At 38.2% G+C, this 26,107-nt stretch overlaps 1 protein-coding gene across 1 annotated transcript; it reads right to left on the reverse strand.

Annotated features, from left to right (window-relative positions):
- Window positions 1–228: 228 nt before the first annotated feature.
- On the reverse strand, window positions 229–11,425 carry LOC128740812 (plasmanylethanolamine desaturase). The gene is made up of 6 exons (XM_053836377.1): window positions 11,282–11,425; window positions 10,950–11,169; window positions 1,140–1,351; window positions 816–1,034; window positions 575–744; window positions 229–319 (listed from the first exon to the last, which is right to left on the reverse strand). The coding sequence occupies exons 1-6, from the start codon at window positions 11,423–11,425 to the stop codon at window positions 229–231; spliced, it is 1,056 nt and encodes a 351-aa protein (XP_053692352.1).
- Window positions 11,426–26,107: the final 14,682 nt, after the last annotated feature.

The raw sequence follows: 26,107 nt of genomic DNA on the forward strand, positions 1-26,107 counted from the left end.
ATGTTCAACAAATGCTCCGATTTCGTTCAAAACTTTTGTGCTTGTTATTTTGCGGATCATTATTTCTATAGATCTTTATTTCATCGAATCGCTGCTATTCTGTGTCCACTTGAGATTCTAAAAAATGAAATACACCCTAAAATTCATCACATCGCACGGATTTCTCGTACTAGTCTAGACAATGGAATGAAGAACGCATACAGCTAGTATCCTGGTCCAGCTCTCCGATCATGTCCGCTTCTGTGCCCACTTCAAGTCATCATCTCGTGGTTTATGACCGGTGCAGGTTTCGATGATAGCCTCCAGAGCAGACCAGAACCTACAAAAAGTTTAAGTAAGGTGAAGCTGGTCATTCGTGATTCTATCGAATTCATTCTAGAATTTTTCAAAATGCTATTATGAACAGAATGCAAACATATCATAATCAAAATAAATAGTTTCAATCGTCCTCAGCTGATGCAGTTATTGCATGGTAAAAACAGAACTTAAACCAATTGAACAAAATGCGTTTGAAACTAATAAAACAGTGTGCACGACAAAATTAAACTAATGAATTTCAATTTCCGAATCATACCTAATCTTTTCCAGCGGCCAATTGAGCCAACCCGTGGTGATACAGAAGTACGTTTCATGCGGGGCAACATGATGAATCCGATGATGTCGCCTAGGCAGGATGATGTGATGGTTTTGCAGAAACAACACCCACCCGGGCAGACCCCAGTAGGTGTGGGACCATTTATGTATCTGCAACAATTCCGAACATTAGTCATTAGTTTCTACCACCACATATATGTACTACGGAAAGTTGTTAGTACCTGATTTGTCATCGCAATGAAGATGGAGCAAAGAAACAGATACGCACTCAGTGCGTACTCCTGCTGGATCTCCGAATTGGAACGGGTGAAAAAGTTCCACGCCAGCTTGCCGAGAATGGGCAGCGCCACCATGAAGTTATCACCGTTGGTTTCGATGAAATCATGCCTCGTTATGGACGTCGGGTCGATGTGATGTTCTCGGAATGGTCGCAGAAAGTTCTGAATAGGAAAATGAACCAAATTAACCACATCAATTGCTTTTATGGAGACGCATACACAGTGAATCACCGTGCGTCTCCATTAATTCGCTACATGCTAACTTACCTTTCCCACGATCGGAAGATCTACCGATCCCCAGGTGTCGGCTCCCCAGTGCACCAGACCAGAACCAAAGTCAGCGGTAAGAATCCCGAACGCAGCCGCCACCACTACTTTGCTCACCCTTTCCAGGCGAAAATGTTTAACGATGAGAAACAAATTAATCAGCATCAGCGTTATGCAGATGTAGACACAGATGATTTCCTGAGTACGTTTGCCTGAGAGAAATAAAAATAAAACTTTTGAATTTGTAATTATTTTCTATGGTGCATTTAAGTTCAAATCGTCGTGGGATTGCAATTTTGAATATTGTCGTAAATCGTTCAAACATTTTTTCAATAGCTCCGTAGTTCGTACTCGTTAAACCATTATTGTATTCAATTTCACACAATGAATAAATGGATACAAAAAAGCGTTTATTATTCCATTTTAATAGGACATCGAACCATTTTAATTATGAACACTCACGCAATCAGATTGGTGAAACCACTCGTGTGACATGTCACATTATAATAAATTGCCATTGATAGCGCGGTCACCTTTCCGACAAAAATAAAAATTCACAACGTCCATCAAATCAAATTTGATTGAGTCTGATTGAGTTCTACATTTATTGTATTGGTATAATTGCTGCTCCAACCGGAACCAAATAACTCCATAATTCCACCGTACAGGTCAATAAACATGGTCGAGGGCAAAGTGCTCGCGGTAAACAAGTCACCCTACCACAACATCGCCTGCAAGCATGCCGAGGATTGCGGCTGACCCCGCGCAACGAACAAGTCAAGCTGATGTTGATGAATGGTGACGATAATGATTCGACCATTTGTGGTTCCATTTTCCTCCGTCATGCCGTCAACCCCCCCAAAGGGTGGCTAATGTAATTGGTAACTAAATCACCTAATTGCTAGCTACGGTTCGTGTTCTTTGTTTCCACCACTTTGGGGACGATCCGCTAGAGCACGAGGCTCGTCGATCAAACTCTATCATTTGACGGTGAAAGTTTGCACTGTACGTCTAAATAAAGCACTGAAATCAGGCCGTAGCGTGGTTCGCTCCGTCCGCCACAATGGCGTCATACAAAGACGCCAACTTAATCCCACCGGTCTACGCCGTGATAGGTATGCAAATTGATTTCAAGCGACTGTTGATATTTAACTACAGCGGTCAGCTAGAGTGGTTGTGATCGGTGGCGATGGCTACCTGCTACAATATTTGTATTCACCAGTAGAATGACTTTGTTTTGGTAGGCAAAATGGTGAAACGAGCGCCAAGCGCTGGCTGTCGTGATGGGATTATATATCAATTTTCGTGCAACACGGGAGAGGAAGTGACCAGAGATAAAAAAGCGACCTACATTTTTTTCAAACCTGCCCTGGCCGTGAATGAGCACACCTCTCCAAACGGAACTGCTATTTTTGGGGCGATTTCATCACATTCAAAAAAAATATTTTTCATACTGCAATTTATGTACTATAAATTTCGCTGCACGCAAACAAACACAAAGGTGTGAACAAATACGCCAATCTGAACAAACAATAAGGAACCACCTTTCACAAATCAATTTGTAATTTTAGCCTGTTTTTATATTCTGTTTTTTAAACGTACAAAGGGGTAACCAAAACACACACAACATGTGTTATCAGTATTGGACTCCGATATTAATTTCATTGGCTTTAATATGTCTAACATTTATCTCGATGCTACATTTTCATTGAAATCATTCATATCCAAATTGGTAAAAACACGTTTTGTATTTTTATGTAACTGAAATTGTATATATGGATCGATGTTTTTAGAAGACTTGTTACTATGTATACGATGTGCTGTATGTGCCAAAGCTACAGCTGTTGTTTGTAAGTCAATCACTGTGACGCGTCGAACTAAAATAAACAACTTTCACGGTCCACGTTAAGGGTTGTTCAACTGATGGCGATCGATAACAAATAAAAAAACAGCGAGCGCAGAGCCAAAAGTGATAAAAACGTTTACTTTGTTTTGTACAATACTGGGATAGAAGATTAGGCATTCGAACAAGATACCGGTCGTGCACTGCTTCTCCAGAGACGATAAAAATTTCAATATAATCTTTGGCAATAACATGTTCGGGTGTTGAATTAATATCGGAAAACTGCACGAACTCATACATCACGCATAGCATACTAGATCACCGCGTGCGACGAACACGGTCTCACGCATATGGAAAACAATAACGAAACAGACTTCTCGGGTTTCTCTGGGGCATTTCTGAAAACGATTGCAGTATTTAAATGTATTCTCCGGTAGAACTCGCGGATATTAACTTTTGTTATGGCTTCGCTAATTATGTAGCACCGACAGCCCTGCAGGAGTATGGTTGTAGATTTTCTGATTGCCGGTTACCTAATGCCGGCTTTGTTACACAATGATTTAACCCTCTAACGGGTAAGGCCATCTGTAGACGGCCTTCGCTTTTGGAGCTCCAGAGCCGCATACGAAATTTGTTTTAAATTGACAATATGCTAAATGTGTTCAGAACAGATTTCTTGACATTTTGATATTAATATCACAACATTCTGACTATACATTCAAAAGTTATCATTTTTCAAAAACAAAAATTCCGAAAAATTTCGAAAATAATTAATGCACGAATATTTCCTTTTTTACTTTTGATGAAAAAGCACATCTAGAACGAAATGGTTGACCTTAAAATTTTTCTATGAGTAAATTTCATGCTTTATATCAATTTTGCAATGTATTTGAATTGAAAAAATATCTGGGTAGAGCGTTAGACATGAAAAACGAAAAAGAGAAATTGGACTTTTTATAATCTGGCGCTCCTCCAGATAATTATTTTTGCGTGAAAATCAGAACTTAAGGTTCTTTTGAGTGTACTTTCATGATAAAACAGTCTTTAGCTTGATCGCATCGTTTTTACGATGTTGCCCGTTAGAGGGTTAATTCAGGGACGTCTACGACAACGGACCGTCGCTTCCAAGAAGGGAAGTTGTCTTCAACAAGTCTTCGAGGGAAGCATCATCAGCAAGTGGCGTCATTGATTGACTAGAAAATTTTGTGGATCATGAGAAATGATCTCAATACAAGCACAAGGCAAATTGCGGCACAGCTTCATGTCACCCTGGACGTGTGAACCGTACTGAACAGGATAATGCATCCTTTCCACATTACAGGTTCAAGAACTGCTGTCGGCGAATAAACCTAAGCGGATTAAAATTTGCAGGATTATGCAAGCAAAATTGAAGGCGAATCCTAAATTTATGAAAAACATTGTTGTTGTGGTTGTTGTTTTTCATACGTGTCAGATTGTGTTCGTCGCATGCGGTAATCTAGTGTGCTATGCGTGACGTATGAGTTCGAGCAATTTTCAGATACTAGTTCAACACCCAACACGATACGTTTAAAATGAAATTGCAATGAAACTAAAAGAGAAAGGTGCTTCACGTCAATGAACGAATTGTAGTACTGTACCACAGCTTCAAATAGGTAATAAAAGCAATCAGGTTTATCACACCTTTTTAGGAGAAATTTGATGGAAACACTTTGAGAAACACTTATTTTAAAATTTTTTGCTTCTTAAAAGATACTAAACTTCATGAAGTGGAGGTTTAAGAGCAATTTTCAGTACAACTCTTTTCAGCTTTCGAATACAGACATTGATGAAGCCTGCAAGTCGTAGGCGAAATACGTAAAAGCAAAGCAAAGCCTAGGTGCTACATTCCATTATCGAAACTTGACCTTCTGTTTTTTATGCGACAGACTTCGCAGCCAGCTGTTAGAGTGCAGGACAATTGCAGGGCCAGTAGCTACGATCCTATTGACTCAAACAGCCTCTCCAAGGCGAAATACGTCTGTCTGTTACGAATAAATATAAATATGCAGTAGAATTGAATTGTAAAGTTTTCTTTTTTTTTAATTTCAGGTTTCGTATTCTACTAAGACGCTTCAAAAATTTCAGTCAGCTTTCGAATGAAAGTAACAGAATCAAGCTAGCTAGCATAGTTTTTGTACCAGAGCTAATCTAAGTCAAACAGAACCGAAAACTAAGAATGTTCAATAACTCTGTAACGATTGAGATTTTACCACATGCACAAAAGGATTTTTTGGGCAAATGTGATCCTCTATCACCGGCTGAAATATCCGCACTAAGCTACCTAATACCCCGTATATGTATGTGCAGACTATTTGTATCTGAATAACTGAATACCAATGCCAAACAACTATGTGCTAATCAGGAAAAAAAATATCTTCTGAATCTCAGTACATATCTCCAAATGCCGCTGGGCTAGATATAATCTTTTGATCATATCTCGAATAATCTTTTGATCATATCTCGAATAATCTTTTGATGTTGAAAAAATATTTCCATTGCAGTTACAATGCTATGGTTTTTGTTTACGGCACGCATCTGTTTCTAGCAACAAGGGATACTGAGGTATTTGTTTAAGGTACGTAATTATTTCTTAATTCTTAGATCAAATGAGTGGCATTTTAGCGAAAACCCCGTTATTAACAAGACTGGCAACTCTGTTATTTTTCCATATAAACATCATGCGTCACCATTAGCGGTGCCTTTTTTGGCGGAGGTGGTAAATTTTGCACGAGTATTAGTATCGGATAAAATCGATCAGCGGATTTTAGAGATATTGTTTCGGGAAAACTAGATGCCCTTCATTTGGCCAAAACTAGCGGCGAGTCAAACGGTGTCAAATAACAAAACTAACAAGCGTACTAGAAAATTTAGATAGCTGGTTAGACAATTTTCGCATATGGTTGAAATTCGAACCAGTTAAAAGTTGTATATAGGGCATTTTTAGAGCTAATTATTATAAAGCACAAATAAAGTGCACAAAGAACGCTCTTCGCCATGCGACGATATTATTTGTATGACTGTTCATTGTTTCTTCCACCGAGCAGATAGACTGTTATCTACTCGGTCAATGTGATAGAAGCAAAACAGTACGTTGCCGACGTCCACACGGCAAGTCTCGGATTAAATCCACCACCGGGTCTGTTTTTTTTCTTTCTTACACACTTGTATATGACTATACACGGTCATGACGTCTGATCCGAAGAATATCGATGGTCGGTACTCGACTACTCGCTAACTCCTACCACACTGCACTTGATAACCATCTATCTTCTCGGTGGTAGAAGCAAACGGCAATCATACAACAACAATAATTACCATCGGCCAGGGAGCATATGCGGGAGGGAGCGTGTATGGAATGGTTAAGATTGGAGGGACCAAATTAGCTATGAGACTATCTAATAGAAGGGTGCGGCGGTAGTTTAATTGCCTAAAACACTTGGGTACCAACCAAGAGAGTATGGGTGGGAGTCCCACCTACCTCTGAACGACCCAATATGTTTTTAGCCATAAATTCACATGAATTACGTCGTTAGTCAAAAGTACTTTGGACGCGAGTGTTGTCGGCGACCTACTGTCGGACCACTACAGAAGCAGTCCCCGCCGTAGATATCAGATCTGTCTAGATTCCCAGGCCTATCAATTCTTGTTAGGTTTCCCCTCGCAGCTCCCCAAAGAAATCATCTCAATAACTTATTCACACAAGATTTTTTTTTACAGAATCGTCTCCGCGGCGATATTTCACAGTTGGCCTGGCCTGTTTAACATTTATAATATATCTCAAACAGAGATGGAAAATCAATGATTTTTATCAAATTTGTGAGTAATTGACATACGCACAAATCGTGAATTTTTTTTGATCTGTTTTGATCAACGTGCACTTTTCTTATCAAATTTAAATTGACTCTTTTCGGTGAATTATTAAATTAACTTTTTGCTATTGTTAACGTTTTTGCTTACTTTATTCAGCCATCCTCAGAACTAATATATTAAAGAAGAAAGTACCTACATTAAATAATTTTTTTTTGAAACGATGGTTCTGCGATTGATTAAGGGACGGTAAGGGAAAGTAATGAAGAAGGATTTTTTGGGAATGGAGGATGGGTCGAATCAAGCAATAATTGAGATTATAACCGGATTCGAACCCACAACACCCGCCAGGGCATGTGGCTCGCTGGTACCCGCAGTGCGTACAATGGACTGGTAAATCAAATTAGATCACTACAGACAAGGAAATAGTATAACGATAGCGGCGACAAGTTTAAATTTAAATTATAAGTTGTTTGTCATAAATGTGAGTGAATATTTATGTTTAAAATTTGTAAAAAATTATTTCTATAATATATTAGTTCTGAGGATGGCTGAATAAAGTAAGCAGAAACGTTAGCAATACTAAGTTAATTTAATAATTCACCGAAAAGAGTCAATTTAAATCTGATGAGGAGATCGTGATATGTACAGTTCATGACACATAGCGAATCTTTAGCTTTAGTGACAAGATTTTGTTTTCTTACCAATTCACAGTATTCAATCACAATGTTTGATTTTACCTTACTGCTAGAAAAAAGTTTACACATGTTGTTTGTATTCAAATTCACGCACTGACACAACCGATCTGTTCGAACTGTTATATTTCTCATCGCAGTCAAGCAATGAACATGGTTTAATATGAGATTTGACATAACATGTACAGATCGCGACAAAATATTCGTTACTTACAAGTAGTGATGTCAGTAGTGATATGTTCTTGATCGCTAAAGGGTGTCCCACATCAAATTGCACCACGGAAGAAATGCTGTAGAAAATTATCTAATTGGCCGATCCTTTTCAAACTTTCAGACAACAAAATATAACCCATTAGTAAGCTTTTGGCATATTTGTTACATTCAACTTCAATACCATAACCGTACGCTCACACCTTTCGTTTAACTCCACTCAAAAAGTTTTGTACAACCTAGCTGCAGCTTCATCTGTACGGAAATTCACTTTTTCTTCATATTTTCCTCAGACTTGACCTCCTTGGGATGCTTCCACAGTGCCTGCTTCTTAATAGCCTAGTATTTCTCGATGGGCCAAAGCTCCGGTGCGTTGGAGGCGTTCATGTCCTTGGGTACGAAAGTGACTGCGTTGGCTTCGTACCACTCCAATACATCCTTTGAATATTGGCTCGAACGTAGATCCGGCCAGAAGATCGCAGGACCCTCGTGTTGCAGAGAACAGAGAAGACAGATGCTTCTGTAAACACTCCTCCAAATTTGGTATAATGGGGTTTTAGGATGCAAGATTTTTTTCTTTGGTGGATTATGACCCCTCTCCTTTTTAAGAGGGGGGGGGGGCTCCCATATAAATGAAATATCAATTTCCTCATAACTCGAGAACTAATCAAGAAAATGGAAGCAAATTTGGCATGTGGGTGTTTCAGGAGACAGTAATTTGTTCTATGGCGAATTATGACCCCTCCCGCCTTTAAAACGGGGGGCTCCCTTATAAATAAAATACAAATTTCATCATACCTCAAGAACTAATCAAACAAAGCGAACAAAATTTGGCATGTGAAGGTGTTTGGAGGCAAGATTTTTTTTCTATGGTGAATTATGACCCCTTCCCCTTTAAGAGACAGGGCTCCCATATAAATGAAATACAAATTTCCTCATAACTCGAGAACTAATCAAGCAAATGAAACCATATTTGTCATTTGGAGGACTTTGGAGGCATGAATTTATTTTATGATGGTTTGAGACTCCTCACCCTCGTGAGATAAGGGCACTCATACAAATAAAACAAAAATTTTTGCGTAACTCAAAAACTAACGAGAAATTTTGGACTTTTCCATAAAACATAACAGTCAATAAGAAGACCACCAAAAACTATCTGCAGAAATAACCTCTGTCTAGCATATTTGTTTTTCTAGGTCTACTGATCTCTATTACTTTCCTTCAGTTGGGTCCGAACGAGCGACAGCGCGTAAGGTGAGGATCACCCCTGCGAAATGGTACTTTCTACTAAAAGATTTTCCGTGAAATGGTACATTCCGCATAAGGTTTTCGCGAAATGGTATTCGACGAAATGTTTTACAATCACGGCGAATATTTAAGTGCTATCCGCCTTATTCTATCTGGCTAAGCAACGGAGGGATTGTTTTCTACTTTACTGTGAGAAAGAATTGCAAATTTGTATATTAAACTAGCCATGTTTTCATAGTTACGTAACTGCCCAAATGAATCATCTAAGGCTGAACTACTCACAAACCTGCAAAACTCGAAATTGTGACAAAGATCATCCGAGATTCATGATTTATGTACAACACAGTTTAATTTGTGGCAATACGAAGTTTGTCGGGTCAGCTAGTAAAAAGTAAAAATGGGTGTTTCCTTGGACCTCAACCCCCGATAACTAATATTTATAATAGTTATATATTTTTGCTATTATATAAAAAAGTTTCAAACTAATAAACTTTTTACGTAAAATAACGAGTTTCTCAACAATGAATCTACTTTGGACGTATAGAGATATAAACATATAAAGCTATTTGCTTAATTTGAGAAATTGAATTAGTCACTATATGAGATTACATTCTAATGCTAATTTCTAACCTCACAATGTTCATTAGCCTATATTGGAGCTAGTTGTTGTTAGACAAATTATTACTTTCCTTCAAAGTTTATAGCAATATCGCCCAAAACGGGTAACCCATTTTTCACATACACTGCAGGATGTCTTTTGCCGTGCAGCACTTACAATGTATGCGCGGTTCCACGTTCAACACGTTACCCCGCGCGAAAAATACTACCTACTTTTTGTATCCACCCTTTACCGGGTCATGTGAATATCTCCGAACTGACGGAAATGAATGCTACCCCCACCGGCCGCACTATTGTCGTTCGTTCGTTGCTTTTTCGGAATCTCGCTTTACTACGGTGTAGCACAATTTATGGGAATGTTATTTATGGTTCACTTATTTATGACGACTTCCATTCCAGATTACCCAAATGCTAGATTTCCCGACTGCGGTTGCACGTACATATGTATAGGTACCCAAAGGGAAGTGTGTGCGAAACCACAGCAGACATTACCGGTGCATGGTGGGGGTCAACACGAAAAGCCAAACATTTCTTTGCTGTCTGGACTGGAGCCAGAGCAGACTTCGCAGTGTGGGCGTATTGGTATTAGTGCCTCCGTGTTATTAATACCGTTTTGCGAAGGTGAGCCGAGGAAATTTATTTCCAGCACGTTTCTGATGGCGTCTCTATCAAGATCATAGTTAGGTATATGTAGAATGGCGCGACTTAGAAGGAATTGATTTTCTGGCCTTGAGACGTTGGACTCGGCAAACAATGACGTCATCAGCTTGCCTTACTCGAACAAAGGAGTAATTACAAATATTCAGCAGGAATACAAATCACCTGCTTATGGAAATTCGTGTCAAATCTGTTGGTACCGAAATAGCAGTGCGAACATAAATAGTTTTAACAATCTGAAATTTTAACTTGCTTTGAGGCAACTGCCAACGCCATTAAAATGAATGGAATTAGAGTAAATTAATTTTCACCACATATTCTCGGCAGTCGCTAAAATATAAAACGAATCCCATCGTGCCAACGTTTGGAAAAATGACATGACAAAATTGCGCCATAATTACGGTCTGGCCCCTGGGTCGCCGGAATTCGTGTGTCCTTTAATTTTATTACACCACACCTGCGTTTAGCCAAACTCACATGCCTTCCAGCAATGTCCGTGGGAAGTTTACCACGACAGGCCGTACTAGCGACTGTCGGTGCCCCGCGGTGCACCGATATGTTTGTTCAAACGAGTGAAACTGTAATCGCGACAATTACAAACTTGTAGACTGGTCAGCTGGATACCAGCATTCAGTGCTCACAATGTATGAACATAAATGAAAACCACAATGGTGATAACTGGTCACGAACTGCTGGACCGGATTCACTCACCGCTGCTGTACAGTTTCGCTAATTCCTGAGCACCCCGGTGCTGTGGTCCCCAACGTGGTCGCTTGTGCAGCGTGCTACAGACGTCGACACCGCCGCCGTGGCCATTCGGTTCCGAGAGAACACCATTCATCGCATCCGCACTGGCAGGAATAGTGTTTGAGTTCGGGTCGTCCTCCAGCATGGAGTTTTCCAGGATCTCTCGATCCGTTTTGACGGGTGTCTGGAAGTGGTGACAGAGGAAAACCTAATATGTAGTTGAATTGAATATTGGAACTAACCAGGTCAGTTTAGAAAAATGCTTACAATGATTTGTTATACGCGAAGCAACTTACCTTCAAATAAGTTGTTGAGATTTTAATCGTCGTAGTAGGGGAAAGGCCACTTGTTACTCCCATCGCACATTGGTGATGTTCACTGGTTGTCATTTTCCCGCTTTCCAATCGTCGGGAACACGGCGGCAGCGATATCAGATCCATACTATACTGCCATAAACTTTTGCTTGCTTTAAAAATGGTCTGTAGCAGCAGTGTAATACTTATGTTTGACAAGTTTCCAGAATATTTGTTAAATCCTAACTTATGGTTAATACGAAAGGAATATCGTATCGAAACTGCTCACTTCTCTCTTTGCAAAACAACATCGTCTATCACAATGACGTACTCACTAAAAGCGAAAATTTTCCAAACTAATCTTCTAACGTTCAAAAAGAATCACACGGTATTTCTTATATCACAGTTCTTTTTATATTTTCTTCAATGACCTTGGAACGGCAACCACCTGAAATGAATAAATATCATAAAATTTGATGAGCCATTTTTGTAAACAATCAGACTTTCATATATTCAAGCGCTTAGCATATAGTGCCCCCAAGTTCAAACAAACGTTAAATAACACAGTACGTAACACCTTCTGGATCATTGAACGTATTTTTTTTTATGGAAATCATCCATAGTTTGATATACAGTTCACTTGCACATAGTTTTCATTTCCACCCAATTACGTCCCAATTAGCTTTTCAACCTTGCTTTGGCTCTATACCCACTGTTTAACTGAGCATGGTTAATGATACTAGCAAGCATAAAATATTTCATTGCCAACCAACACTAGGGGGCGAATTTTATAGTCGTTAAAGCCGGTTGTTCCTGGAAAAATTTCACAGCCCGCCCAGCTAAACCTACCTACAACTAAATGCAAACGAACGAAGCGTAACACTAAATATTTCATGAATCATCCCTGAATCCCCCACGGAACCACACTGTAAACCGGAACCGACCAGACACCGGATTTGATACAATATGTATGACATATCAAGCAACCACAACACTGCTGGTGATAAACAGTTTCTTTTGATTCTGCACCTCCACGCCACGTGGCAAACACACAGGTGCTAAATTTCTCAGGGGATTGAAAGTAGTCTCGTCTGGTAATGGTATGGTCTGGTAATGGGCACAAGCACAAGATGTCGGTAGAAAAACAATCTATGATAATACCAATCATGTTAGTCGAATTTGATCACTGTAAATGCTTTCTGTGAATGAATTACCTATTGCAAATGGAATGCATCACGTTAAAAGTGGAAAAATCTAAATGGTTCAGTAATTCTTATAGACAATAACACTTAGCTAGTTTACTCTATCAAACAGTCAGCAAATCAAATGTAAAACAGAATAGCAAATTGGTGAAGAAAAATTCTCACACATCTTACCAGTGCAGGTGTGATGTAATTATTAACTACACGGACATCCTCTCGTACCACGTGCATGTGGTAAATGAATAAATTATGTGGGACCGCGCCGCTTTGTAGTATACCAACTTTTAGTTTTCCTTTGTTTCATTAATTATTTATATATTAAAGCTGCTGCTGTATCTGTCTACCATATCTACATAAATTAAACGAACTGAAATCATTTAACCTTTGTGCCTAATACTAGCTTTGGAATAGTAAAACTCCAAAAATTGCAGGTTCTAATAAACAGAATATAACGCTTATGCACTCATTTCGATTGTGAACGATTCATCTGAAATCCGGACAAAGAAATTTTGTGCTTCATTGAGCACTTAAGGAGAATCCAATTAATTTACCAAAATTTTACTGATGAAAATTATTCTGGCTCATTTTACCAGGAGTTAACATACTCAGTAGCGTGCAACGATTTCGGCAACTAATTCAACTTCAAGCTTTAAATTATAATTGAGATAACGCTTCGAAGAATTGCTTTCCTTTGAATTCATCGTTAGATTTTATGCAACTTGGACATTCTTCCATTTTTGATTTATCTTATATCTTTTTGCTTCTCAAAGCAAAGTGGCTCAGTTCAGTTTGAATATTCAGTATAAATGAGTATAAAAATTCAGTATGAATATGCAATTTTTACTCAGATTAGAGTGATTTATGTCGAGTTTTTCGCACTTCAAGAGTCGGTGTGCCGGTAAGTAGAAGTGGACCAAATTATTCAGCTGACCATGAACGCATCACTTTGGACACCGGACACGATCTTTCAGTCAAATTTCGCATGAGCCGGGTTACGGTATTTCGGCATCAGTTCACGTTATTTTCAAAATATTTTCAATTCCTCGACAATCAACTTTACTTAGATTTGTGTACTGGATAATCTGTTTCTTCAATTTTACCTGTAGTTTTCAATGCAATCACCTTTTAATTTAGATTTAAGTTGACCGAAAAAAGCAGAGCTAAAATGTTAAAAAGTCAGAAGAAGAAAAGCTGAAACATTTGGAAGACCAAAAGATGAGCAATTTAATAACTGAAAACTTAAAAAGTCTACAATCAATTACTCGCACAGTCAAAATTTCGTACTTTTTAGAGAAATTAATTGTAGTCAAAAAATCAGAAATGGTACCAAGTTGAAAAATTAAATATTTGAAGCAGCGAAAAGACAAATGGTCGAAAATTCGAAGAGATTTATTACAAAAATAAACATTGAATTTTACAAAATTAGTATGTGGTACAAAATGTGTGGTGCGTATGTGGGATGATAGAGTCGAGAGAATGGTAAGAAAATTAGATATTAGACTAACAAATACAACGGGGATGGTAGTTTAGTTAGGAAAATAGTCGAGCGCCATTCGAAAAACCGTGAATGCGAATCCCACCCAGCATTGCAATGCCTTTTTATATCTTTTTGGTCTATATCGAAATTTTCCAGTTCACTCAATTAATCTCCGCATCAGACATTCGTCCCTTCCTAAAAATAAAATAAATAAGGTCAAAAAGTCAAATAAGTAAGAATTTAGATACGAGATGAATCAGCCCACGGCTGAGAATCTCGAAAATAAAGAGAGAAAAAAAGTAAGAATTTAAAAGAATGTGGACAACCAGCTAAAATATCAATTATTTAACGTTCTCTGCATCTTACTAGTTGCTTTAGACACTCTACTACTGGTATATCAATGTACGAAAATTATCGTAAATATCTCTTAACAAATTCAAAATCGTAACTAAAGCTTGTTAAAGTGGGCCCAAATTGATTTTCTATCGTATATAACTGACATACCTACTATTTTCAGCACAAAATTGTATATAATTACAAAGCGAGTCACGCTTAATCGGATTTTATCATATATAAATACTTATATAGGCGAAACTGCGATAATTATTCCTAATCACGTATATCGGCTCCAAATAGTACAAATATGCCAATTTTGCGCATCAAATACTATTTATTAGCATGTATATCTGTACGTAAGGCTTATTTCTATCTTTTATCTTATATATAAAAATGGAAGTGAAAAGGTTCGACCGCGCATCACTTGAGAACGGAGCGTCCGATTTGAGTCGTCTTTTCTTTATTGTGTTCGTTTCCACCGCTGCTATGTTTTTACGGCGAGAAAAGTTGAAAAATTTACTCGGAAGATAGGAAAACTCGAAAAATTAGTTTTCCATATAAAACCCGCTAAGCATTGTATGCGCCATGTCGTTGGCTGCTATGATCATCGTACGATTTTTTGCAGCACCGTTGTCGTATTCAAACAAACACGTGGTTACCTTCATTGGAATCGCCACATCTAACAATGCTATTAAACATTTTGGGGGTTTACAATTTCAGAAAATAACCAATCAATAGGTCCAACTTATTAATCAACCTAAACTCAAGCCTAAAGTGTCAGCAATAAAATTCGTTGATTTCATTCATTCGTTCATTCATTTATCAAATTTATGAAACAAACACGAATCATTTTTATTCCTTTTTACATCGGATGCGTAGCCAGAAGATGCAGGTTAATAAAAGGTTTAAGCACTAAATTCACTGAATTGCCACTTCCCAATCGTCAAATGAAGAATTCATTTTGCATATGTTAACGGATTATGAGCATATTCGGTTTAACTGAATATCAAGCTAATAAATCAACAGTAGGAGCATATGATTTAGAATTTAAAAAAAATAGTGAACGAAGCAACTATTATACATCGTATTTAAGGGATCAGTCCCGGCGTAGTGGTTGTCATTCACGCCTTTCACGCCGAGGACCCGGGTTCAAATCCCAACCCTGCAGAAGTCACGAATGACCCAAGCTGGTTAAAGTGACTATAATCAAAACAAAAAACAATCGTATTTAACTTTCAGTCGATTTCATTTCGTATTAGACTCTTTAGAAGTGTAAAAAGGTTTATAAAATGACACTTTTATGTTAAATTGTTTTAGTGCGTGAATTACCAAAGGAACAATACAGCGATCAATTGATTTTGTGGAATAATAAAATTTAGTTTGTTTTGAGAATTGAGAATAACAGTTATCGAGATTCAGCGATGCAATTCCTTTGGGTAATTCTTATCAATAGATTTATGAATCAAAAAAAAATAATAATAAAAATCTGATGACTATTGATATTGAATACATATCAGAATACAAAATTGGCCCTTAAATTATCGAGAAATTCCAAAGTTGCAGCCGACGATATTAGCCGTCGTTCCAAATTTTACAACAAATATATTAACATCCAGTATTACTATTTTTAACCAGCAGAGTTTATAAAACAAGACTCAATGCAACTACCACAAACACGACTGTTGATATTGCTGGGATTGGCAAACCAACTTTTACACCGATATGCATTTCTTACTAATGACTTAATACAGTTGTTAAATTTAGACATTCTCTGAAATCCCACCGTTTAATAAACCAAACGCAGAACTCCTTAGACAACGGCAAAACTTGACTTATACCTAGAAAATATCCCTTTTTCTAAAACGCAGCAGGAGTTCATCTGAAGTTTACATATCGTATATTTAGCCCAATTTGTGGCAGTACGAAGTTTGCCGGGTCTTCTAGTATACATATGAAAATGCTAGCTGGGAAAGCAGCAAATGAAACGCTCAAAAACTATTCTCGGATAAGACAGTCGCTGATTTTCCTCAATTTGAGAATTGCTGCGTCACGTCACATGCAGAAATATCCCTTCAGTACTGTTTTCGTACAAGACAATAGTTTCGAACAAATTCTCGCAGTATATGAATGCAATCTGGCAAAAAGAAAGAATGGCCGCTTACTTTTCTATGATGTTTCACTTTCAGAACATCAAATTGGACTAGATCCAATGTTTAAAGGTAAAATCGTTTCAAGAAAAGGGGTGGTTTTGCAATTCGGTGTACTTCCCAAGCACAGACATTAAATTGATATGGGTTTAAACGTCGTAAAAAAATCTTCGATCTGTTGGGACGTTTTGTTAGTTTTTTTGTAAAAAACTGTGTTTAACTGTCGTCCCTACCTGTGAAACAAGGTAATCCCGAAGAAAATGCATGGGAAAATTTGACCTTGAAACTTTTCATTAATATTCACTACTAATCGTATAAAAGATTGTTATAAATATGTTACTACAAAATTGCTGGACCTTTTATCTATCCAACGACATATGTATTACCATTTATGTTTCATTCAGTCGTAAAGTAGCAATTAGTATTTGAAATCTGTCATTCAAACGTTACACTTCTATTTTCGTTTTCACCAAGTGCTACCTGGTATACTAAACAAAGACGTAGTCCTACGTCAACAGTCATAGTCAAAATTCCAATAGTAAAACTTTTCAAAAACTCAAAAATTATAAAAATCTAAGGGTCAAAAAATGAAAAAGTTTGACAGTAAAAAAAGTGGAAAAGAAATAGTAAAACTAAAAAAACCAGAACAGCAAAATGACCATTCAAAATGGTCATAAAGACAAAAAAACAATAATTCAAAGGCAAAATGTGAAAAAGTAAGTCCAATTCAAAACGACAAAGTCAAATAATCAAAAAATTGAAGTCAAAAAAATCAAATTTCGATACATCGAAATATCAAAAAGTGAAAACTCAGAAGATAAAAAACAAAAAAAGTGACAAAGTTAGAAAGTCGAAATGTCAAGATCTATAAATAAAAATGACAAAAACTCAAAAAGTCGAAATGACGTTATTGTGAAAAGTCAAAACTCCAAACAAGCCTGTAATTTTGGTTAGTCAAAATGTCGAAAAATAAACAGGTCAAACAAATCGAAGGAAGAAAAAAGCAAAAAATTCAGAAATTTTAAACAGGCTGAAGTTTATTAACTAAAAATCAGAAATCTCACAAGGTTACAAAAATGTCAAAAGTTATAAAAAGGTCAAAAATCTAATGGCCAATAGGTCGAAATGATAAAAAGCCGAAAACCCAAAAATCAGAATAATGGAAAAGTTCAAGAGCCAAATAGACGAAATGTTGGAATGAGGAAAAGTAAAGCAAATCGGTAAACTCGGAAACTTGACAAGCAAAAAGATCTAAAGGTTCAAATGTAAAAATCAGAGGGGTTGTGTACAAGACACGACCGCATATATAAGTGACGCAGGACTACGTAAGTCTCTTTGTAGTGATAGTAGCATGTATTCATGCTTGTAATCATTCGATTCTTCATGTATACATTATAGTTACTATATATATAGTTCGGCGGATAGAAAACCAGGCGAATTGGCAATTCTGATTTTTGAAATTAAATTTGAAATGTGCAGGTTTTTACGGAAAATAATCGCTAGTGGGTGTTGAAAATGACTAGTTCTATTAAAATAAAGTGTGTTTATTAACATTAGTCCCACAATTCGAATTTTGAAAAACGTTTGGCTCCGCTTTTGACGTTTATTTGGCTCCCGATTTTTGTATCCGCCGAACTATATATAGTAACTATAGCATACATGCCATATGCAACATATATACATGCTACATGCGTTGTATGTAACATTTATCAAAGTAGTAACATTGCATACGTTCAATTCTCAAAAGATTGTGCATTTGAAAACAATTTAACAAAATCAAGAACACAAACTATTACTTTCCTGCTACCTTACTAAAATAGAGATAGTTTTTATCATCCATGGTTTCCCGCGTTGAAGGGATTTTACCAATTCAATCCTATTTTATCAACAGCACATCTTTTCACTACACTTCTAATGAAACGTCAAGCATGCGTATTCATACAGAGCCGTATTATAACCGAACATTACAGCTGTAGCACATTTTTCCAACACAGATATCAAATTTGCCGAGGTTTAATCGTCTCGCAGTAAAGAATTTGCGATCTGTTGGGACAACGAACTTGTGTCATTTTTTCTGGCACACTTCCCTAACACAGACATCAGATTGGACTAGGTTTAATCGCGTTCGTAAGAAATCTGTTGGCACGAGGGGACTTTGTCACTCTCTCTGGCGTACTTCCCACGCAAGGACATCAAAATGGTCTAGGTTGAACCGCGTTGTTAAGAAATCTTGTTGGAATGAGGGAACTTTGTCACTTGTTTTGGTTTACTTCCCAAGCACAGATATCAAATTGGTATAGGTTTAGATCATCGTAAAGAGTCTTCCAACCAATCACTAAGCGAGAATTCTGGTAAAACATAGGTTCGTTATTTTCAATTTTTCAATAGTTCAACATCAAGAATCCATACTTTTCTTCATTTGGGTCAATTTTTAGAAGATTTTCCGATCGATTGATGTAAGAATATTGAAAATCGATTGGAAAACCGCTGAGCTATTAGCGCTAAAAACCTTTCAATTTTCGTGACGCTCGCATTTTTCGATTTTTTGGAATGACTCCCTATCTCAAAACTTGCCGTAAGACGTAGTCCTACGTCAAAAAATCAAAAAGTCTTAAAGCCGAATATCTGTAAAGAAGAAGATTCAAATATTCTAAAAGTTAAATTAAAATTAAAAAGTTAAAAAACCGGAAAGAAAAATAGCAAAATGTCTAGAGGAATCGGAAAGATGAACAGCGGTGACGTCCCGAATCAAATCACCAAAGAATGGGGTAATTCTAATGGCGAATAGTTGGATCATCAAAAATCTGAAAATTCGAAAAGTCTAAAAATCCAAACTCAAAACGACAAAAAATCAAAAATGTAAAAATCAAAAGTTGAAAAAGCAAGCTAATGAAAAGTCAAAATATTTCTCAAAGTTCTTCAAAGTAAAAATGTTAAAAAGTCAAAAAGTGGCAACGTCTAGAAAGTCAAAAAGTTGAAAAGTAGAAAAATCCAAAGTCAAAATCGAAGTCAAGTCGAAAAGTTGAAAAATTAAAAAATTTAGTATTTGTTTGCTGGAAAGGCAGAAAATGCAAAAATTCTGAAATTTACAGAGTAGAAAGGATAATTCGGATAATATAGAATTTAGAACTAAGAAATATACAAAATTGAAAAACCCCAAAATATAAGAACTCAAATAAAATCGAAACGATATAAGCCGTTAAAGTTGAGAAGTCTGAAAAAACTGAAAATTCCAAATTTACCAATGGAAAACCCGAGAGGTGTAAAAGTTAAACTGAAACGAAGAAAGTTTAAAAATTCCAAAAAATGGAAAGTCATACGAATCATTGCTTTGCTTCTATCACATTAACCGAGTAGATAACAGTCTATCTTCTCGGCAGTAGAAACAAAGAGTACCCACGCAACAATGTGAGTTTTATTGTACTCTTATGCTGGTCTTCAAGACCAATTTTGGTCTTAAATGCCATCATAAAAATGCAATAAAACCCAAATTGTTACTTGGGTAGTCATACAAATCATCTCATGTCACCATCGTCACATGGGGAAGTGTGTGATGCGTATACGGGAGCGATAGAATTGGGAGAATAAAACAAAACTTATGGTACTACCTGATATAGCGGGTGCCGGTAGTTTAGTTAGTAAAACATTCGGGTACCAACCAGAGCACCGCCCACCTGCTGTTGCCCCGATACATTTTGGTCTATATCGAAATTTTACAGCTCATGCAATTAATCATTCTTTGCATCAGACACTCTTTCCAAAGCTTCAAAAAGTCAGTAAAAAAAAGAAACGAAAAGTCGAAAGTATATATAGCTATGGGGGAGCTCATTTGACATAAAACCATTTGGCATAATGCAGTTTGACATGACGCCATTCGCATAATCATAATGGACCATTTATATATATGGACCATAGATTCATCTCAGGCAAACAACAATGCGGCGTAAATTTATGCTAAATAGAGTTATGCCAAAAAGTCTCAGGCCCATATAACCTAATGGCATACAGGTTAGCCCCATAATCATATAATCCTTCATAGCATATAATCCGAATAATCGAAGTAAAAAATCATAAGATCAATTAGACTAAAGAGCAAAACCACTGAAGTCAAAAGTTTTAAAATCAATCTGTTGTAAAATCAATATGTCAAAAAATAAAAAATCTAAAAATTGAAAAGTGGTAAAGCCCACCAGTCAAAAAGTCGAAGGAACTAAAAGCAGATAAGTTAAAAAATTTAATAGGTGAAAAATTAAAAAGTAGAAATGGTCAAAGTGATGAGTCGAAAATATACTTTTCGTTGAAATTTTGCCCAGTTAAAAAAAAGACTGTAAAATTCAAAAAGTTGAAAAGTTTAAAGTCGACTAATCAAGAAAAACGAAGAAACTTTCATACCAAAACTTTGATGTCAAAAAGTAAAAAAAATCAAAGTTAAGAAGCAGAAATGATAAAAAATTGAAAAGTGACCCTAAAAAAATCAAAAAACAGAGAAATTTAGCAATTGAAAAGTTAAAAAAATCGAAAATTTGGAAAGAAGAAGTTATTTGGAAAGCAGGAAAATGAAAAGTTATAAAGCCTAAATAAGTCCAAAAGCCGAAAAATCATAAAAATCCGCAAAGTTTAACATTACAACAGTCGAAAAGGTAAAAAAGTAGAAGGCTTGAAAAGTCGTAATGTGGAAAATCGGCAAGTCGAATAATCGGAAAGCTTAAAAATTTAAAAATACGGAAATTGAAAATGCCGCAAAATAGGCAATTCGGAAAGTGGAGCAGACTACTATACAAACCAAATCGAAAAACGCTGCTATTCTCCAGATGCTATTCTTTATTCCTGCCCTGTATGTTCCTAGATAGAATGAATCATCAAAAGCAACGATCGTTAATTGTAAAATAAAACCAAGAAACAAAAAAGTCCCCCAAATTGATCACCACCGCAAACAAAACTAATTTGTTGCTTCTGTCTAGTGTTGCCTATTACGTCCTTGGGTGGCACGCAATCTGGTACCACGTGCTGATCCTAATAGGTTAGCAGCATGCGTGACCAGCACCAGGCACCACCGAGTCACCAGCAATTAATCTTACTTTCCGGAGAACACTGACCTTCCCATACCCCGTACCCGATACGCAGCTAATTTCATTGTATTATCGATTTCGAATAAAGAACATTGTCTCCAGTTTGACAACTTAATGCACCAGTCTGACATCAATTACCGTCTACTGCACAGCAGTAGCAATTGGTATGGACACTAACTGCCAAATGGAAGTACGCCCTCTAAAATAGTTTATAGCCATTCACTTCTCTTAATCGCAACTTGAAAATGTCTCAGTTTGTCTCGAAAGCTGCTTTGACTATTGATTTATCCGACTTGTGACGATGGAATCAAATGACCAATGTGCGTGCCAGTCGAAGAATTTTACGGCTGAGTAATAACCGCCGTTTCTGATATTTCTTAAAGATTGGCAATATGTACATGGCAGTGCTGGTCCTTGAGGACGGTAAGCACGCATGCGATGATTTTGTTTCTGGTTTCGTAAAGCAAACTGTTTCAGTACGATAGCAGTTTGATGTAATGAACTTTGCACCACTCTTCCACATTGTTTGCGTGATAATGGAGGCGCATGATTGATTATAACATGGCAAACACATCATGCAGATTGTACACACGGGCAAGATAACGATAGCGACTGGATAAATTATGAACTGTCAAGGGAATACTACAGTCCGAATTTGAACGTTTGACATCATTGTTTCAAGAATATCTACCGAATGGGAACCACTTTTGATGCCACTTGAACTGAGATGATAAATATTGAATCCGAACGAACCAACTTCACCAACATGTCGCCATGTGAAAGTACTGTAAATCAGCCAACTTCATAGGTTGTATCCAAAAAATGTAAAACACAATTTATGGTGAAATCCTTACAACCAGCAAAACACCACCGCACTTATTTTGTAAATGAATCACTCAAACTTGATTTGCATTCGTTCGTAAATCTTCCACCCAAACGAATCCTAATCCGATTCCATTTTTTGTTTGCGCCCAATCCAATAAATCCGAATCACCTGCTGCTGTCTGTAACACATGCTCCTCCTTACTGGAAGGAATATAGGTCAAACCCATAAACTACCAATTTCGCTACCGAGCGTAATATTCGACACAGATACAGTTACGTTTTTCATTCACAGTGGCTAGATATCCGTCTTCACACCTTAACCGTTGTCGCTTGCCGCGCCGGTTCGCTTCCCCCGACATTCATTTTCCATTTGTATTACATCGCTTCACTATCGCGCACTATATCAGAAACAAATATTAACCAACCAACCCGCCTCAAAGGAGCCGCTTACCGCTCTGCTATATTTCCTCGCTGCTGTGGCTGTGTCCGGACGTGAAAAAACTTTCTACCATTCACAAGGACTTCCTTCACCAGCGAAGGCCACACCACGAATGAAATGCCTTGCTCCGTGTAAGTCCAAACTTCCCCGATGGATGGTGCGCTATCGATTCCGACCGAGTGTCACCTAGAAGAGCGGACCGTCGTCGTGACCACACACGCCGTGCCGTGCCGTGCTGACGCAAGGTCCTGTTGACTTGTCGCGTTGACTTGTGCCTGCCTTACATTTGCCTCGGTTAGTCGCTAACGCTGCATATTGTGTGCGTGTTATATAGACATGCTGTAGTACCTACCTGTTCGGGACGGAACCGGCATCGGGGGAAAAAAAGGACCTCACGTCAGCAGAAATCGAGCGCAAAGCGACGATGACGATGAAATCGTTAATAAATAATTCAGCTATATAAGTTTTTCCGCTACGGCAAAAGTTTGTTTTTGGCTTTGGCCAGGTTCTCGGCAAAAGTGCGAGATATGCTTTGGAAATATAACAAGTATATTGATGGAAACCAGAGCGGTCAAAAGTTTTTCCCAAGGAAAAGTTTGACTTTAAATTGGGCCAACGACAATCATAACACTGACTGTCGAAGGAAATATTTTTAGCAAGGAGTAACTCACGCTGTTCACAGCTAGCTTTGAGTCATAAAAAAACTTTTCATAAATCATATCCTTTGATTTTCTTTCCTTCAGTTAACAAAATTTAGCGAAGTGCATCATTCAAAAAAATTAGTTTACTGCTTCAGTTTATTACTCGTTTCAATAGAAGTAAAGCCAATAATGTCGGCCTGGTTAGTTACACGATTCCGATAGCTAGGATAATGTTTTCAAAGGTTAGGTTTACTGTCATTAGAACTATCTTGTTCGTCTTGGCGAGAAAGCAGAACTTAATAAATCATCTTTAATCTTGTACCTTATCATGGTACCTTACAAGAAAGGTTTCCGGCGATACAAACCAGTTAAAATAATTTTATAAACTCGTTAAAGGTTACCAGAGGTAAACTTTGGAACATGTTAAGTTGTCACTTTTCCTAAGCAATTAGAAGTATGAGGTGATTCCATAATTGTTAAAATCTGTATCCCACTAGCAGATTTCTCACGAGTAAGCCTCGTAGAAAGACTATATGAGGCTGGGCTTTCGTGAGAGTGTAGGTAGCAGAATGTCTGCACATAGCAACGGCTCTCCGCATCACATCTTCATTGAATAACAGCCCTGCAAACATTTTAATTAAATAGTTGCTTTTTCAATCATTGTATAGCCAACTACCGGGTAACAAGCGCTTGCTAAGCTATTATTTAATAAAAATGTTTGTTGAGAGGACAGTCCATCCCCTTGCCGCAACCCTCTGCGCGATTCGAAAGGACTCGAGAATGTCCCCGAAACGCGCACGTAGCACATCATTCGCTCCAGGGTAGCTTTGATCAGCCGTCTCAGTTTGTCCGGAAAACCGTGATGATAACTGATCTCCAGTTCCGCCGGAATCCAGTGCTCGCCAGATCTCGCCCCGCCTGGTCTTGCCACCTCGCTCGCTGTGCCCCTCTTCGTCATGTTCCTACCGGATTTGATACGAAAACCATTTTTGCACGATAGTTGTCCGGCATTCTAGCAACATGTCCTGCCCAACGTATCCATCCAGCTTTAACCACTTTCTGAATATTTGGTTCGCCGTCGAGACGCGCGAGCTCGTGGTTCATTCTTCGTCTCCATACACCGTTCGTTTGCAGCCGTTCGAAAACTCCGAGTGCTCGAAGGTCCTCTTCTAGTAGTGTCCACGTTTCGTGCCCGTAGAGGACAACCGGTCTAATTAGCGTTTTGTACAGTGTGCAATTTGTACAGGGGCTCAAATTGTTCGACCGCAAGTGTTTGTGGAGTCCGTAATAGGCCCGACTTCCGCTGATAATACGTCTTTTGATCTCACGGCTGGTATTGTTGTCCTCTGTTGCCAGTGACTACCTCGAACTCATCGCCGTCGATTACCACGGTATTGCCCAAGCGGGCCCTGTCGCGCTCGGTCCCGGCCGCCAGCATACACTTCGTTTTAGACGTATCTATCTTCAACCCAATATTCTCTGCTTCGCGTTTTAGTCTGGTGTACTGGTCTTCCACCGCCTCAAATGTTCTGCCGACAGCATCCACGTCGTCAGCATAGCAGATAAATTGACTGGATTTATTGAAAATCGTGCCCCGCATTTCGATTGCCGCTCGTCTTATAACACCTTCAAGCGCAATGTTGAATAGCAGGCAGGAAAGGCCATCTCCTTGTCGAAGTCCCCTGCGAGATTCGAATGGATCCGACAATCCACCTGAGATTCTCACTCAGCACTGGATCCCATCCATCGTAGCCATGATAAGTCTAGTAAGATTACCCGGAAAGCCGTTTTCGTCCAAAATTTTCCATAGCTCTTGTCGGTTTACGCTATCATATGCGGCTTTGAAATCGATGAACAGGTGGTGCGTGGGGACTCGGAATTCGCGGCACTTCTGGAGGATCTGCGGCTGGGTGAAGATTTGGTCCGTTGTAGACCAACCCTCCGTGAAGCCGGCCTGGTAACTTGCCACAAATCTATTGGCTATTGGCGATAGTCGATGAAAGATGACTTGGGACAGCACTTTGTAGGCGGCATTCAGGATAGTGATTGCTCGGTAGTTCTCACAATCCAGCTTATCACCTTTCTTGTAGATAAGGCAGATAACCCCGTCTTTCCACTCCTCCGGTAATCGTTCCGTATCCCAAATCTTGACAATCAGTTGATACAGACAGCCGGCCAACTTGTCCAGGCCTATTTTAATAAGTTCCGCTCCAATGCCATCATTTCCCACTGCTTTGTTGTTCTTCAGCCGCTGGATGGCTTCTTTAACTTCCCTTATCCATGGGGGTGGCACATCTTCGTTACTTGCTACCAAGTCTCCATTCCGTGTCCTTATTTCGTCGCCTTTATCCATGCCGTATGCCGAATGTTCCGAGTGGAATTTTCTTGACGCTTTTTAGTTTTAGTTTAGTTAGTTTAGATAGGTAGCCCTACTAGGGGAATGAAATGGGGAAGGCAACTAGGAAATAGCGCCCAACATAGCTCTAGCCATCCCAAGCCCCTACCTAGCGCCTACACGTGACCATACCTGATTACCTGGAAATACTTCAATTTGTATGATTGAGTAGTCAAGCTAGGAGGTGCGGGGTTATACGGTTTTCAGTGCCTACCTTAACTTTAGAAATGTAGTTTTAGGTAACCATTAAACCACACGATTTTATTTTCAAGTATTCACCTTTATTCTTGTTTACGGC

This window comes from Sabethes cyaneus, chromosome 3, assembly GCF_943734655.1.
Source record: "Sabethes cyaneus chromosome 3, idSabCyanKW18_F2, whole genome shotgun sequence".
NCBI lineage: Eukaryota > Metazoa > Arthropoda > Insecta > Diptera > Culicidae > Sabethes > Sabethes cyaneus.

Excerpts from the sequence above, each read along its gene's own strand:
- LOC128740812 (XM_053836377.1), bottom strand. The coding sequence starts at position 11,425 with ATGGATCTGATATCGCTGCCGCCGTGTTCCCGACGATTGGAAAGCGGG. Across the intron at positions 1,035-1,139 it reads ATCTTCCGATCGTGGGAAAG|AACTTTCTGCGACCATTCCG; the intron begins GTAAGTTAGCAT and ends TTTCCTATTCAG. Across the intron at positions 320-574 it reads TGGCCGCTGGAAAAGATTAG|GTTCTGGTCTGCTCTGGAGG; the intron begins GTATGATTCGGA and ends AACTTTTTGTAG.